The sequence below is a fragment of the Hoplias malabaricus genome, chromosome 13 (genome assembly GCF_029633855.1).
Source record: "Hoplias malabaricus isolate fHopMal1 chromosome 13, fHopMal1.hap1, whole genome shotgun sequence".
In the NCBI taxonomy this organism is placed as follows: domain Eukaryota; kingdom Metazoa; phylum Chordata; class Actinopteri; order Characiformes; family Erythrinidae; genus Hoplias; species Hoplias malabaricus.
The window spans coordinates 26,890,343-26,905,459 of record NC_089812.1 but is presented as its reverse complement, the minus strand read 5'-3'; the positions used below and the strand labels follow the sequence as shown (position 1 = coordinate 26,905,459).

General features: G+C 38.1%; 1 protein-coding gene across 1 annotated transcript; it reads right to left on the bottom strand.

The window, feature by feature from the left end:
- Positions 1–8,207: 8,207 nt before the first annotated feature.
- On the bottom strand, positions 8,208–12,209 carry si:ch73-141c7.1 (coenzyme Q-binding protein COQ10 homolog, mitochondrial). Its single transcript, XM_066641617.1, has 5 exons — positions 12,030–12,209; positions 10,786–10,938; positions 10,324–10,519; positions 9,730–9,831; positions 8,208–9,039 (listed from the first exon to the last, which is right to left on the bottom strand). The coding sequence occupies exons 1-5, from the start codon at positions 12,134–12,136 to the stop codon at positions 8,881–8,883; spliced, it is 717 nt and encodes a 238-aa protein (XP_066497714.1). The 5' UTR covers positions 12,137–12,209; the 3' UTR covers positions 8,208–8,880.
- Positions 12,210–15,117: the final 2,908 nt, after the last annotated feature.

Below are 15,117 nucleotides of genomic sequence, written 5' to 3'. Positions count from 1 at the left end.
TGTTTGCACAGAAATAAGATTGATCAGTGAATGGCTGTTTCTGGGGTTAATCATTTTTTTTCATTCATTCATTATCTATAAGCGCTTATCCAATTCAGGGTCGCGGTGGGTCCAGAGCCTACCTGGAATCATTAGGCACAATGATACACCCTGGAGGGGGCGCCAGTCCTTCACACGACAACACACACAGTCACACATTCACACCTACGGACACTTTTGAGTCGCCAATCCACTCCCACTTTCCTCCCACTTTGGGAGGAAACCCACGCAGACACAGGGAGAACACACCAACTCCTCACAGACAGTCACCCGGAGCGGGAATCTAACCCACAACCTCCATGTCCCTGGTGCTGTGTGACTGTGACACTACTTGTTTTGCCAGCGTGCCACCCTGGGTTAATCATTTTGTGGCATGGATAAGCTGTGCTGATTTTGTCCTGTAGATGGCAGTCTTCACATTAAGAGGGAGGGAAAGTCTTTGCACCTTACAGGGGTTGGATAATGAAACTGAAACACCTGTCATTTTAGACCACAATAATTTATTAGTATGGTGTAGGGCCTCCTTTTGCGGCCAATACAGCGTCAGTTCGTCTTGGGAATGACATATACAAGTCCTGCACAGTGGTCAGAGGGATTTTAAGCCATTCTTCTTGCAGGATAGTGGCCAGGTCACTACGTGATGCTGGTGGAGGAAAACATTTCCTGACTCGCTCCTCCCAAACACCCCAAAGTGGCTCAATAATATTTAGATCTGGTGACTGTGCAGGCCATGGGAGATGTTAAACTTCACTTTCATGTTCATCGAACTAATCTTTCACCAGTCTTGCTGTGTGTATTGGTGCATTGTCGTCCTGATACACGTCACCGCCTTCAGGAGACAATGTTTGAACCATTGGATGCACATGGTCTTACTGGTGAAATTTGCAATTAATGAAGACTGCTCCAATTTAGCCATGAAACCTTTCACACTAAAATGACAGGTGTTTCAGTTTCATTGTCTAATCCCTGTATCTGTAGCATTATATCTGTATTGATTTACAGTATTGACTCTGTACAGAATATAACCACCTAATTTCCTCAGTGCAAAAACTATATTTATTTCTATAGCAAGTATAGTTACAGCATTCCATTTTCTTTTTTTAAAACATAGGAACTTCAAACTTTTCACATTATATTCAATTAAAATTAAGGAGGTTAAGGATCGTACTAAGGTTTTTCCTTCATCTGTAGAGTTATATTTTGGAGATTTTAGTTTTAGTTATGACTACAACCATATCTTCTGTCCTCAGTTCTTTTGACAACACAAAAGTGCAAAGTTAATATCTCCATATCCAAAATTACAACCTCATTTCCAAAAATGCTGTGCAAAATGTAAATGAATACAAAACGCAATTATATGCAAATTATTTAAAGCCTATATTTACTTGAAAATACAAAAAATATTTTACACTAATTTTGAATTTGATTCCAAAAAAAGTTTGAACAGATGCATCTCCTTGGACCATCACAGATGGTCTCACTACTGTTTAGCCCAGAGGACAGTTTCCATGATTTCCAAAAAGAATTTCTAATTTCTAAAGGACACTTTCCACTTTTCCCTGATTTAAATTCTGTGCTGTGGTCATGGTAACCTAGTAGTTGTCTATCTCATAGTTTATACTGAGGACTGAGAAGCACATTAAGTCTCTACTGCACCCCATCCACTGTTTACACAGCCCTTCCTGTGTTACAAGATGTTATCTGTCCTTAGCCCTGAGGAGCTGAATGTTTTCAGGGTCATGGATTTATTGTCATTGACATATCAGTGGCCTACTGCTGACTCTCACATCACTCTCCAGCTCTCTAACACCCTCCCCTACTCTGTGTATGGCTATTTAGGCTGAAGTACAGTAGTTCACTGCATTGGCAATGTGTCTCCTGGGCTGGACAAGCAGTCAAAAGCTGTATTTCATTACATTACTATGCAATATATCACATACATTATGTTTTTGTTTTCTTTATCTTGCATGTCGTCTTGGTAAAACATCCATGCATTTATACTCTCTCATGTAAGACCAGGCTCTTATCTGACTGAATTAGAATAAACCAATATCACAACATCTAGATGGCAATGTAATGAATTGATTTGGACTTCAGCAACTCAGTCCTATGTTGACTTGTATTACTTTTAAAACAGTAAAATTTGCTGTGCTTTGCCTTGTGACCAAGGTCAAAGCTCTAGCAGGCCGCTGAGGCCAGTGTGAGACGTGCAGACGTCTCATCTCTCACTGTCCCCTGGATCAGAATACCACCAGCAAACCACAGTGAGCTGTACTCATCACTACACAGCAACCATTGCTTAAGTAACTCTGCATGTTCACCAAGAAGGAGGAATGTGTACACGACTATTTGACACATGGACTATTCCGATTAACATTTATAGCATTGGCAGACAGGCTTTTCCAGATTATTCAGAGTATAAGTCATGTTACAGAGGTATGCGAATGATCTGTAAAGTTTCTTGCCCAAGAATTGTTGTCAGTTTATAAATAGTCTATATCAACATGTTACAAGTGTGTTAAAGGAGAGAGAACAAAAGCCCAGCCTCATCAGTTTGTGTGTGTGAATTTGCAATTGCTCTTAATGTAGAGTAATATTTAAGAATGTCATTCTGATACATCATCATTTCAAATAATACAGTATGTGTCTACATGAATGATTTACAGTGCTCCTCAAAAACCACAGTTAAGTTCATTGTTCAATTTCACTTATTTCTGATCTACGTGGCAATATCTGTGTTTTCGGGTCTCATTGCGTATGTTTCTGTTCGGTTAAGTGCAGCTCATGGTGATACAGATTAGATTTTGTGTGACGTTTTTAAAAGAGCCTCCGTGTTCTTTTCCAGAGTGTGCCTCATTAAAGGAACACTAGGTAAGATTTGGTAACTTTGCTCCTGGGCTCCTATTACAGCTGCAGAGTGTAATTCGTTTTTTACAGCACTCTCCTGAAATCAAGGGAGAGACGGGGGTGATTTCCAAAAGTTACATAGTGCTGTCCCTGCCATGCTGAACACCCAGAGTAGCAATGACTGAAGCTCTGTTATCCTTATTACAGGTCAGTGAAGTATCACAATGATTTTGAACCTGAAATTTTTTAATTAAAAATACTACTTGGTGTTGCTTTAAACTTTAAAGGCACCGTCAGTCATTTTTTTCTAGTGGTTCTTTATCACATTGTGAAATTTGTACAGAGTTTTTGTACAAAACCTATTATTATATTCATTCATTCATTCATTATCTTTAACCCTTATCCAATTCAGGGTCACGGTGGGTCCAGAGCCTACCTGGAATCATTGGGCGCAAGGTGGAAATACACCCTGGAGGGGGCGCCAGTCCTTCACAGGGTCCTATTATTATAGTATAATCAAATTCATGTGTGGAGGACCTGTTCTATTTATTTATCTACCTATTTATTTAGTAAACTCATTTATTTAGGGACTAAAAAGCAATTTTTCATCTCATGTGAACCAATTTTTATAAAATGTTAAAAATAATAATAATTATAATTAATGTTTTTTGCTTTTTTGTGGCAAAAATTACTTCTTTTACTGTTAAAATATTGAAATTATTTAATATATTGTTGTCACGCTTTCGGCTGTTTACGTCTATGTTTACGTTGTCTGTCGTGCTCCTTTAGCATGTGGCTCTTTATGTTGTGGTCTTTTTTCCTTCTTTGTCTTTGCCTTAACCCTGTCATCAGCGTTCCCACCTGTGCCTCCTTTGTGGTCCTTCCCTCTCGTTACCTCTCCCAGATGTTCCTTGTCTGTGCTCTTGTGTATATACCCCTTTGGTTTCAGTGTTCCTGGGTCTGGGGGCTATTCCAGTCTGTTCTAGTTTGCATTTGCTTTGTCCTGTTCGTATGTTCGGGATGTGATTCTATGTTGCATTCTTAAAATTAAAGGTGCTACAAAGGATTCTTTGAGCGATGCCATCGAAGAAGCACATTTGTTTCTTAAATAACCATTTTTGGTATTACATTTAAATTGGCAAAAACCTTTAGACAGAGCGATGGATTTTGTTTAACCTTTAAAACAGCGATTCTCAACTGGTGGAAAAAATAATTAATAATTAATTAATGCTCATTTGATTTTGTACGTGTCTTTTATCTTGAAAAAAAGAGTGCGCGTCAGACGTGCTCATCATTCTCGTTGCCATGGTAACCGCCATTTGTTTTCCAGTTACCCTTCTCTTTAAATTTGTGATGATGTTCGGTGGCAAAGTACTCTGAATGCAGAGATATGAACTATCTATTTTTGTGGCCTTATTTATTTTGTGCAGTTTTGATATTTAATTTTAGTGTAGTAACCTTTATACATGCAGTTGTCATACATGGTTAAACAAACATGGTTCTTTATGGAACCAAAAGTGGTTCTTCTATGGCATCACTCAAAGAGCCCTTTGTAGACCTGTTATTTTTAAGAGTGTGTTTGGTTTTGTTTGTGTTAAATATTTTACACACTTAGGCCAGCCTCCTCTTTCCTGCACAACTGTGACATGTATGTTTTTACTACGTCCTTGGTACTAGTTAATAGACAACCGCGGTGCAACAGTTTGTATCAGATCCCAAACGGTTAAACTTTTCTTTGATTTGGCCCTCAACTTCACCCAAGGGATTTCAGAGGGCTGGAAGGGTAGTTGAGTGTGATGCCTATATCAGTGTCACTTAGCTATAAATATCACCAACGAGAAGGAAGCCAGAGCTGGTGTTCAAACTCACGAGCATCGTGTATCAAATAACTTCATTCCTTTATAATCTCTGCAGACCAAAGTGTGTGTGTGTGCGTGAGTGTGTGTGTGTGTGCGTGAGTGTGCTTTATGTCTCTACTGATAGATGTGATGGTCCATGATGGAAGATGATCCCAGTTCAAGACAGTTCAAAGTAATTTCTGTCCACACTGTTGAGGACAACTCTGAATAATTTTTTTTCAGTGATTCCAAAACACCTGTCTCTCCTTCCCTGTGATTTATGAAGGTCTTTACAATATTCATCAGATGCAATGGAAAAAACACTAAGCCAGGTGTGGGCAATCTTATCTGTAAAGGACAGGTGTGGCGGCTGCATTTTAGTCTTTTTAGGCCAGAGCACACCTGATTTCACTCCTTTAATTAGTTGGTCTCTGTAAAACAACTGATCATGTGACCTCCTGGTTGGTTGGAACAAAAAGCTGTGCAGCCAGTTTTTGAAAGGCATTAATGGAACTGGAAATTTAAACGAACCTCGTGGTTTTAGTTGCATTTCCTCAAGCATTTCTCGATTTATATGAATAAGGAACCAAGCAGCAAAAATGCCAGTTTTGATCTATTCATATTTCTATATTCATAGTACCATCGCAGGAACACACAAGCCTAAGGTCCACATACCCAATGTAAGAAATTACAGCATCGACACAAATGTGACTGGCGTACCTTGCTGCAATCAACAATATTAATATCATAATACATGTTCCAAACTAGTGTGTCTTCCTAGAGATAGGGTGACCATTTGACTTATTTAGCACATGAACAGGCAAAGCAGAAAGAGCCACAACAACTCTCACTGTGGGACCAGGAGACTTAATCAATATCAAAGGAAGTTTATTACTGAGTTTTCAACAACCACAGACAAACCACAGAAAAAGGGAACTAGTCTAAACATGAAGGCGACAGAACTCAATTTCCACTGAGTTCAAGTCCACTGAGAACTTGAGTGGCATTTACACATAGACTGTATTCAGACACAACTGACATCACAGCCTTCAGGAGGAGCTCAGGGGAAGGCGGTATTGTTAAGCTATAGATGCTGTGTTTTTCTAGAGGGGCAAAGCCGGCAGCATAGGATCCTGAGACAATGGAAGTGTGATTTTTGTAGTTTCTTGTTACATTCTCTAAAATGACTTCATATTTTCTGAGCATTATCACTGGTTAATTGATTAGTTACAGAGTTTGAAATATTTAGCGTGAAGCTAATGTACTGAGACCCAATTTTTCGGCTAACAAAATATTTTAAGTTGTCCATATAACATTCTCGAAAGTGTGATTGGTGTTAATGATCCAGAAATCCAACATAATAACAACATAAGACCTCTCTAATGTTGATCACATTAAATATCATCACATGTTTCAACATCAAACATAACTATTGCTGCAGTAAAAATAAGGACAAGTATTTAAAAAAAAGTTGGAATAACAGGAGTTTGTTGATTTTTGACCATGTAGTGTATGTAGAAAAGCGATAAAGAAATTTAAAATGGTTGTGACGTTGCCATGAAACTATTTGTTTGGTTAGGAGATTGTAGTGTTTTTTGTGAATGTTATGTGAGAGAGGCCTTGAGAAGACACTTTGGGAACATGAATGTTTGTACCTATGGTGTGACTATAGCACTGAAAACCCCATAAGGAATTTGTTTTACACTTTAGCTGTATTGAGGTTAAAATGTCTTAAGATAATTTAACATTTCTTTTAACATTCCACTAGTTAGAAGTTATTTAAATTACTTTTAATTGGTTGCATGACATTACTTTTAATTAACTAGTTTCAAAAAACATTTATTTTTTCTGCCTTGTGTGATTAGTACATTTCCTAGACTCTGATTAGTTAGGGTATGTACGAGCATTAGATTTCAATTACATTTTAAACCATGTCTATTGGTTAAAAAGTGACAGACTTAAATGATGTCACCTCTAACAAGGTATTCATTTCACCCCAGGTTTTTTTACTCAGTTGTTAAACTGAAAGCTTATTAACTACTTTTCCAATGTCAATGCTTTTCTAAGGACCATGTCTTTACTTGGTATTTGGAATTTGTGAGTAATATGGTCAGACTTGGTGTGTGAGGTGTACACAATGTGACCTGTGCAGGTGGTTTTTTTCTTCTTCTTCTTCCTCTTACATCATTCTGTTAATGACCCACTTCTAAAAACTTAATTCCAGTGGATGATTCAGAGAAATGCTGGTTTGGTACTGAAATACGCCATTGTTTTTCAGCTTAATTTCCATCTGCGACATGTATAATAATCATTTACCGGGAACATGTTAAAAATACATAGAAAATCACACTTCTAAAAAATGTCACCAGCTCATTGACTGTTGACTTAACAACAGTCATTTTTATTGTGATATTTGTATATAAGCATAACCCTATATTTCCATAATAATAATAATATAAATTAAATTGTATTATTATTATTTTTTAAAAAATAAAATAAAATAGATAATATGTTTAATAAAGAAAAATACATTTTGAACAAAAGTAAATAATATTTTGTGAACTCATAGTTAATGGTAGATATTCTAAATTTAGGTTTTAAGGAATTTGTGTCGTAATGACATTGAAGTAACAGTTTGAAATGTTTATAATAATCACACTGTGACTGTGTGGAAAAACGTAGTAAATGAAAACTCCTTTCCCAGTGGAATTTCCCTGGAAATTCTTCTGTGCTCTAGCCATGCGACTGAGTTTCATGAGCCATGCGCTCTTAATTTTGTTTTTGTAAAAGGGCAGGGCAAAGGTTCAGGAGCAATTTCTTATTTGCTGGTGGATGCAACGGCTGTAAAGGTATTGGACATTGAACAGACTTGGGCGTGGTTTCTCTGAGGCCCCAGGCAGGGTGGAGTGCTTACACAACTGAGCCCGGAGATCATGTGAGTTCCTCAGAACTTCCTCAGGCTACACACACAAACACAAACACACAGAAAGAGATCTAGAGCTGCTGTAGTAGTGTGAGACCGTTTGCTTAGAAAGTAATGCTGAAATCCTTAAATAGTTTATTAAAAGGAAACAATGTTATAACTAACATTATAAATATCAGCACTAATCTACTCCCAATTATCTGCTGAATATACAGTACCTTTTAATTAAATACTTCATTAAATCATTCATTTAGTTGTTTTGACTGGATCATGACTAACAAGATGTTTTTAAAAAACAACTCAAATGATATGCCTTTGTTCACTGCTGCCCTATTATCACCCAAACGTTTGTTTGCATTTATTTATTTGTCACTGCACACAACAAAATGTAGTGTGTTTTTTGTGCTTTGCTCAAGGGCACTTAAGCTGTGTCTTAATGGAGGTGACAGTGTTGTTCCTTCACTACGTCTCCCCCAAAATTCCAGCAGAACATGGTGTTTGGACTGAAAACTTCCCTTTCCCAAGCATTCTCTAATTTAGTGGTGTAAATTAAAAACAAATACACACCCATTGCATAGTATTACAGGCCCAGGGCCCATTTTTACTCATCCGTACAGTTTTAGCAAATGCTAGTATTTAATATAATATCAGTCAAAGTGCTATTATTTAACATGTTTTAAAGAAAAACAGATTTTCACAGAATTAATACAAATATTTACATGAAACTGAAAATCTTTGTGTGACAGAGCTTAATACAAAATAACTTACTTAAATAAACATATCTTAAAAAACAGAAGACAACAGATTAAAAAATAGGCCCTTTGTTTGATTACCCACAATTCAAACACAGAAAAATAATTCAGAATTAGTGTAACAACTCCAAGCTGTTACTTGGTCAAACGCTGAAATTATTACATTCTCATTCTTAAAATTACTAATACCCAAAAATATTAAATATATATTTATGATAAATAGATTCAGGTAAATAAATTACATTTTGTGACTAAAATAAATAGACATTCAATCTCATGTTCAATTTCCCTTTCTCTGTGTGTGTGTGTGTGTGTGTGTGAGACCACATAGTGCGTATAGCAGCATATAGAGTCCAGTGTCCAGGACGAGGCTTAACAGAAGCACCAGTTCTTGTTCTTCTTCTCAGAGTTAAAGGCTCTGCTTGTGAATCCATTGTGTTAAATAAAGTCTTTTTTTGCAGAATGTCCCGGGGCAGTGCTCTCACGTTTGTCTTATCTTGGTGGTCTCCTGAAACTGCACATGGGAGCCGTAAAGCTTGGCTGCTCGTTTCTCAAAAGCATTGACCATTTGTTTGACCACCTCATCAAAAAACAGTGTAGCGAGCTGAGAGTGGAGCAAGGACTTGAACTCAAATGATACCTAAACAGAAAAGGAGAAAGCATTAAATTACTGTTATTAATGTGGCTTGAAAATGTGTTAATATGGTAATACCATATACATATTCTTAGACACCCCTTTGGGGCACCCATATGGGACACAAACTTATAAAAGAGCACACACAATTTGTATAATATCTGTAAAAAAAGAATGAAATAAGACAGAACACTTGCACAGATGTTAAATATCATGTAGGTGTTAGAGGCCTTTAAAGGCCATAGTTGTGGTATAGTGTGATGTTTTTATATTGTAAGTATTACCCACCTTATGCCTACAGTTACACAATCATAAGGGCACTGTCTCTTTACTGCTGTCATTTTATCAATGAATCTTTAAATGACTTGTCTGCCAAATCCCTCTAGGCTTGTGTCTTTTTCTCAAGCATTCCTGTCTCTAATCTGCTCACAATCAGGTCACAGACTACCTGTCAGCACTGGAACCTTACACTGTATTCCTCTGCTTCTGGATATTTCAGGAGCAGCGGAATGAGACTTGAGTGAGATATAAATAACTCCTTAATCTGCTCTAATCTCTGGAAAGGAGGTAGAAGGCTAATCCATAAGAGAATGGAATGAGGATGGGAGTCAAAAGTGTATCAAAAGTGTTCATGTAAAGCTCAGGGTTAGAGACAATGCCACTGCAAAAAGGAATTATTTGGTATAACAAACTTACATAGAACTCCACATTACAGGAATCCCTCTGGTTCCCAGAAGCAGGTGTGAACCTCCAGAGCGTCTCCAGGTGACTGAAGAGCGACCCATCTGTACACACAGCCTGAAACACAAGCACATAGGCATTCTATCAGACTCAGTCACAGTCAAAACAAGAAGACAGGTCACTAGGCCCAAGAGACAGGATTTGATCTGATCTTGGCCTTGGGTCCTTTTGTTTGGAAAAGTGTACACATTTCTCTTCTTACCTTCACATTTTCTTTCCTGCTAAACCTCCTGTTCTAATGCCAATTTACACCATCTTATACTAATCACACCACTTAATATTACCTAAAGTCTTACGTAATGATGTTACAGATCCAAAGCCAGGTCTCAGCTTGGAGCCAATATCAGCAGACATTGGCTAAGTCGGATTTTGATGTAAAAGGATCTGATTTAATTCTGCAACCGATCTGTCCTGAGATAACTCACAATAACACTGTGTGATGTGTGATATTAGCCGTGTATTTATTTTAGATCCAGAGAAAATGCTGGATCAGTACCGACTGATATTGTTTGCTATATCTCTGGCTCAGGACACAGCACTTGGACTTACTCTGACTTGGTGGTTGGGGATGACAGTGACCTCAGAGGTGTAGCGTTCAACAATGGGAGGGAATCCGATTTCCAGCTGTGCTTGCACATCACTGTTCTGCCGCCCCCTTAGGACCTTTGACTTCTTGCACCATGGCACAAACTGCTGGTACTTGTCCACACTGGCTACTATGTTGTAAATCTGCTCCACTGAGTAACTGCAAACACATATTGAGGGTTTTCCATGAGGGGTCTGAGGTCATTTCCATGACAATGCAGGAAAACAGGTAATGTTAAGACTAACAAAATGGTCATTTTTAAAACATGTTTACTGGTTAAAATAAATGTTAGAATACATATAGATTGTTTAAGTGGGATTCCTTATGTATGGTATATTTTTCAGTATTACATATAGATATTTATATATGACTATGTGCGTATGATTATGTCATATGTGTGTGTGTGTTTCTGTGTGTCTACTAACCCAAGAGTCCGGTTCTCAGAGTACTCCATTCTCCGTGTTATAAGGGGTGCAGTGAGGTTAATGAAGCTTCGGGTGGGCATGGTCAGGGTTGCCACCGATGGGAGTGGCAGGCTGGCACGCCGTGTTGCCAAGATACCGCAAGAGCTCAAATATCTGGCATAGATACAGCAAGAGAGAAATACACCAAGAAGTAAGTAGTGGTTTATAGTGTCTGGGATAAAGTCTGCCCAGTAGAAGTGTATATGAATACCCAAAACACACAACAGATAACAGCATTGTAAACATTAAAAAAAAAACCCTGATATGGAATTGGGATTATAAATGAGTTCATATGGAATAAACATTTATCTAATCAGTAGCATTGGTGGCTGTTGGGTTGGCACTGTGAACTTAGTAACCAGCTCAGTCCAGATCTGTCTATTTGTAAATCTCTGTTTTTTTGCAAATGCCAGATCTGTCCACTCTTGGATGTTGCATTGCCAGTGCTTTCTGAGTCTTAGCTTCTCTATATTCCCCAACATTAGTGCTTCCACAGCAAACTAGCAATACTAGTCTCTCTTACTCTTTTTCTGACTCTCTCTCCCTAACTCACTGTCACTCTCTGTCTGCCTATCTCTTCCTCTTCTTATCTCCCTGTCTCTCGTTGTCACTCTTTTTGCTTTTCTCTCTCTCTCTCTCTCTCTCTCTCTCTCTCTCTCTCTCTCTCTCTCTCTCTCTCTCTCTCTCTCTCTCCATCCCACCCGGTCTCGCACTCACTCTCCCTCCTTCTCTCTTAGCCTTCAGGGCTCTTCACTAATAACACTAATAATACTCGACTTAAAATTCTTTTGAAACCACTTTTGGCTTTTTCTGCTTCACAGTGGCCCTCTCCCAACATTACAGCTCATCACATCTGTTTGCAAGTCCAGGTTTCAGTGAAACATCCTTAAACACAGTTATAAGTGCAACAGGTTTTAAGAGGACGTGTAAATGCTCTTGAACGTAACCGTGTGGCTGAGATCAGGCGACATTAGGAATATTTTAAAACGGAGGTATATACCACTTCAATAAATATTACTACAAATATTTTTTTAAGAAATGGTGTGAAATAAATTTGCTTAAACTTGCAAAAAAATGAAATTAGGTTATTCAGTTAAGTCTATTTTTTACCACGCAGAAGAGCAAAATAGCCTGTACCGGCTTGTACGGTTATTACACGTATTGTGGATGACCTGCTGAAATAAGAAGATGTGTTGTATTTTTACCTGATTGAAGTTTTGCTCGAATTCCTCCTCAGTGCGCTGAAAGATTGAGTCTCGGTAGTTTCCGCCAGAGCTCGTAGGAGCAATGTAGTCGTTTTTTTCGTCGCCATTAATTGAGTAACAGTGCTTTAATAACTAACAAAAAGTCCCTAAATTTCCGTTCCTTACCACCTCAGAGCCGGTCTGAAGTGATGAACTCTGAGGAGTGTCCTGGCGCCTCAATTATATTTCCCACCTGTTTTCTGACAAGCCCCGCCCCACCTGCTCTGTGATTGGGTATAAGGACATTTTATATATACACACTGACTTAATAGTTAGTCGGTATTGCATTCATGAAAAAAACTCTTCATTTTCAACAGGATTGTTCAGATCACAACTTTACATAAAACAAGCTATATAAATAAACTAGTAAGAGTAATTTATAAAAATATGTTTATGATTTAATACAAAATATATTAAATACCCCCTCTATATTTTATTTCTGCCAAATTAAACGATAAGGTGTGAAAGTCAGTCAGAATGTTTTTAATAAACCTTGGATATCATAAGACATATTTGACAGGCATGTGAGTGTTGAAATAAAAAACAAAATTTAAAAAACCTCAACAAAAAAATATTTCCCCTCTATTTTCCACTATCACTAGCCTTGGCACAACAGGTGGTGCTGGTGCAGCCCAGCTTCAGGACTGAGGGGGACTGAGTTCAGGACTTCCCCACACTGGCTACACGCAGTGCTGATCCCAAGCCTGAGAAAAAGGGAGGGGTGGGTCAGGAAAGGCATCCAGAGCAAAATCTTTGCCAAGTCACTGTGGCGACCCCTTGCAAGAGCCGCTTGAAGTAGAACTACAACAAACTCTAATTGGTCAACATTACATTTAAAAAATCTGAAGACGAAGATGGTGGTTTTGAATAAGCTAGTAATAAAATGTAAAATAAAAATTGTGTGGTAGGCTTCGTAACATCCGGTTTATATAAATATATAGTAAAGAAATCTGAGATGGAAAGTTCCCCTAAACTTGCCATTTCACCTTGAAATAGTCTGAATTACTTAGGTTACAGCTTAATAATGACATTTGCTTGTTATATAACGTGAATAACAAAAAGAGTGTGTTTTTTCACCTATAAAGTTAGAAATATTCCCTGTTTCCTTTTTGTTTTAAGTGACTTTACATACTCTAAATACTCTAAGAACATTATCTATGTCTTCCACAGTTGTGTTATAATATTTGGCAGCAGCGCAGAAAGGGCGTGGCTTGGCTGAAAACGGGTGGAGAATGTGCGTTACCTAATATGGGCTGGACTTTACGTAGTGACCTTGCACTGAAGGCAGGAGCTTGGGTTTTACGTGGAACTGCTTTTCTCTGTTCTGTAATTAAGCTTTTTATTGCTATATCAGAAAAAAAATATCTGCAGACAGCAAACCTTAGTGTGGCCCACATGGGTTGAACAGGGGCTAGTCAGGTTCAAGGTTGACATGGGCTATTGTTTGGACAAATGTGGGCTGCCTATATCAGATCAAAGGCATCACCCAAATAACTCTCTATATGTGACCTATATGGGCCCAGAGTGTGGTGTCTTAATTTGTGATAACACACAGGATTATGATAAATATAAGGTTTGAAGGATACATGTCTGCTGTCTTTAAAAATCAGTAAAATATATCAATGTCAACAGGCAGTATTTTATACAAACATTTGATTCAGACATGACTTGGTACCTACCTCCCACAAAATATTGCCTTAACAAAAAGTATGTGCAGAGTCTGATTATTTTAATACTGTAAAATTGGAGTATTTTATTTGTACTTTTTGTGTAAGTTCCTGCTGTGGCTGAATGCTACACTGTCAGCTACAAAAGGTTAACAACGTGGTTTAGTTTCACATTCTGAGCACTGTGGTTATTTTGCACTGAGTATTCACAGGAAGGAAATTTGGTTCAGAGGAAATTCTCGTCTGAAAGCGCTGGTATTTTATCAGCTCACATCTTTGGTGAGATATCTGTCAGAAAACATTCTCAAATAGAAGAGAAAGTAAAGCCAAGTAAAAGCAAATAACTTTACAGCTAACAATAGTAACATGCACTTTATATACAGAAGTTTGTAGACACACATTAGTGACAGACATTATTTTTAGTGACATAACATATTCTGTTGCTTCAGAAATTATATTCTCTAGACCTTTTTTGACTAATAGAATGAGACAGTCTGGAGCACTCACTGCTTAATATCACCTCACCAAATGCCAAATATTAGCTAGAGGGTTCATTTGGCACTGGGCTATGAAAGGGCAGTGGAACAGTGTTCTCTTGAGCGATTGAGCACAACTCAGAATGTATGGGATGAGCTGGATTGATGTTTGTGACCCCGAACTAATCATCCAAGCTGACCACACTAATCGCCATTCATTCATTCTTTGTCTGTAACCACCTAACCAGTTCAGGGTCACAGTGGGTTGGGAGCCTACCCTGAATCACTGAGCGCATGGCTGGGACAGGGACACACCCTAGAGGGGGTTCTGGTTTCCTCCCACGGTCCAAAAACACACATTGGTAGGTAGTTTGGTGACTCAAATGTAGGTGTGAGTGAATGTGTGAGAGTGTGTCATCCTGTGAAGGACTGGCGCCCCCTCCAGTGTATGTTCCTGCCTTGCGCTGAGTAGCATTAGACCAACCTTTTATTACATAAAGTGCTTATGATACCCCAGAGCAGTTTGTTCCTGAACATGTACTTTGCACTAAACGGATGCATGAAAATGGCGTGATACTCTTGCACTTTGGACTTCACTTTCTTCACACTGGTGTGTGTGTGTGTGCGCACTTGTTTCGGGTTTCGGTCAGTTGTCAGGACAAAACGTTATAATGATTTAACCTACTAAACTATATTTTTCGGGTTTTTTTTCATGCTGCACATGAAAGTACAAAACAACTTCTTACTGGTAACTGAGTTTAAGATTAATATACATGACCAGTATGTATTAAAACATATTGGTACTTACATGTATAATATACATATTAGACATTATTAAATACGTATACACAAACAAACATATGTTTGGAACATATAAACTTGTTTACATACACACTTACACAAAAA

Bases quoted from the DNA above. Each gene is read 5' to 3' on its own strand.
- si:ch73-141c7.1 (XM_066641617.1), bottom strand. From the start codon at position 12,136: ATGGCGACGAAAAAAACGACTACATTGCTCCTACGAGCTCTGGCGGAA. The intron at 10,939-12,029 runs GTAAAAATACAA...TATCTATGCCAG, and splicing joins TCGAGCAAAACTTCAATCAG to ATATTTGAGCTCTTGCGGTA. The intron at 10,520-10,785 runs GTTAGTAGACAC...ATGTGTTTGCAG, and splicing joins TCTGAGAACCGGACTCTTGG to TTACTCAGTGGAGCAGATTT.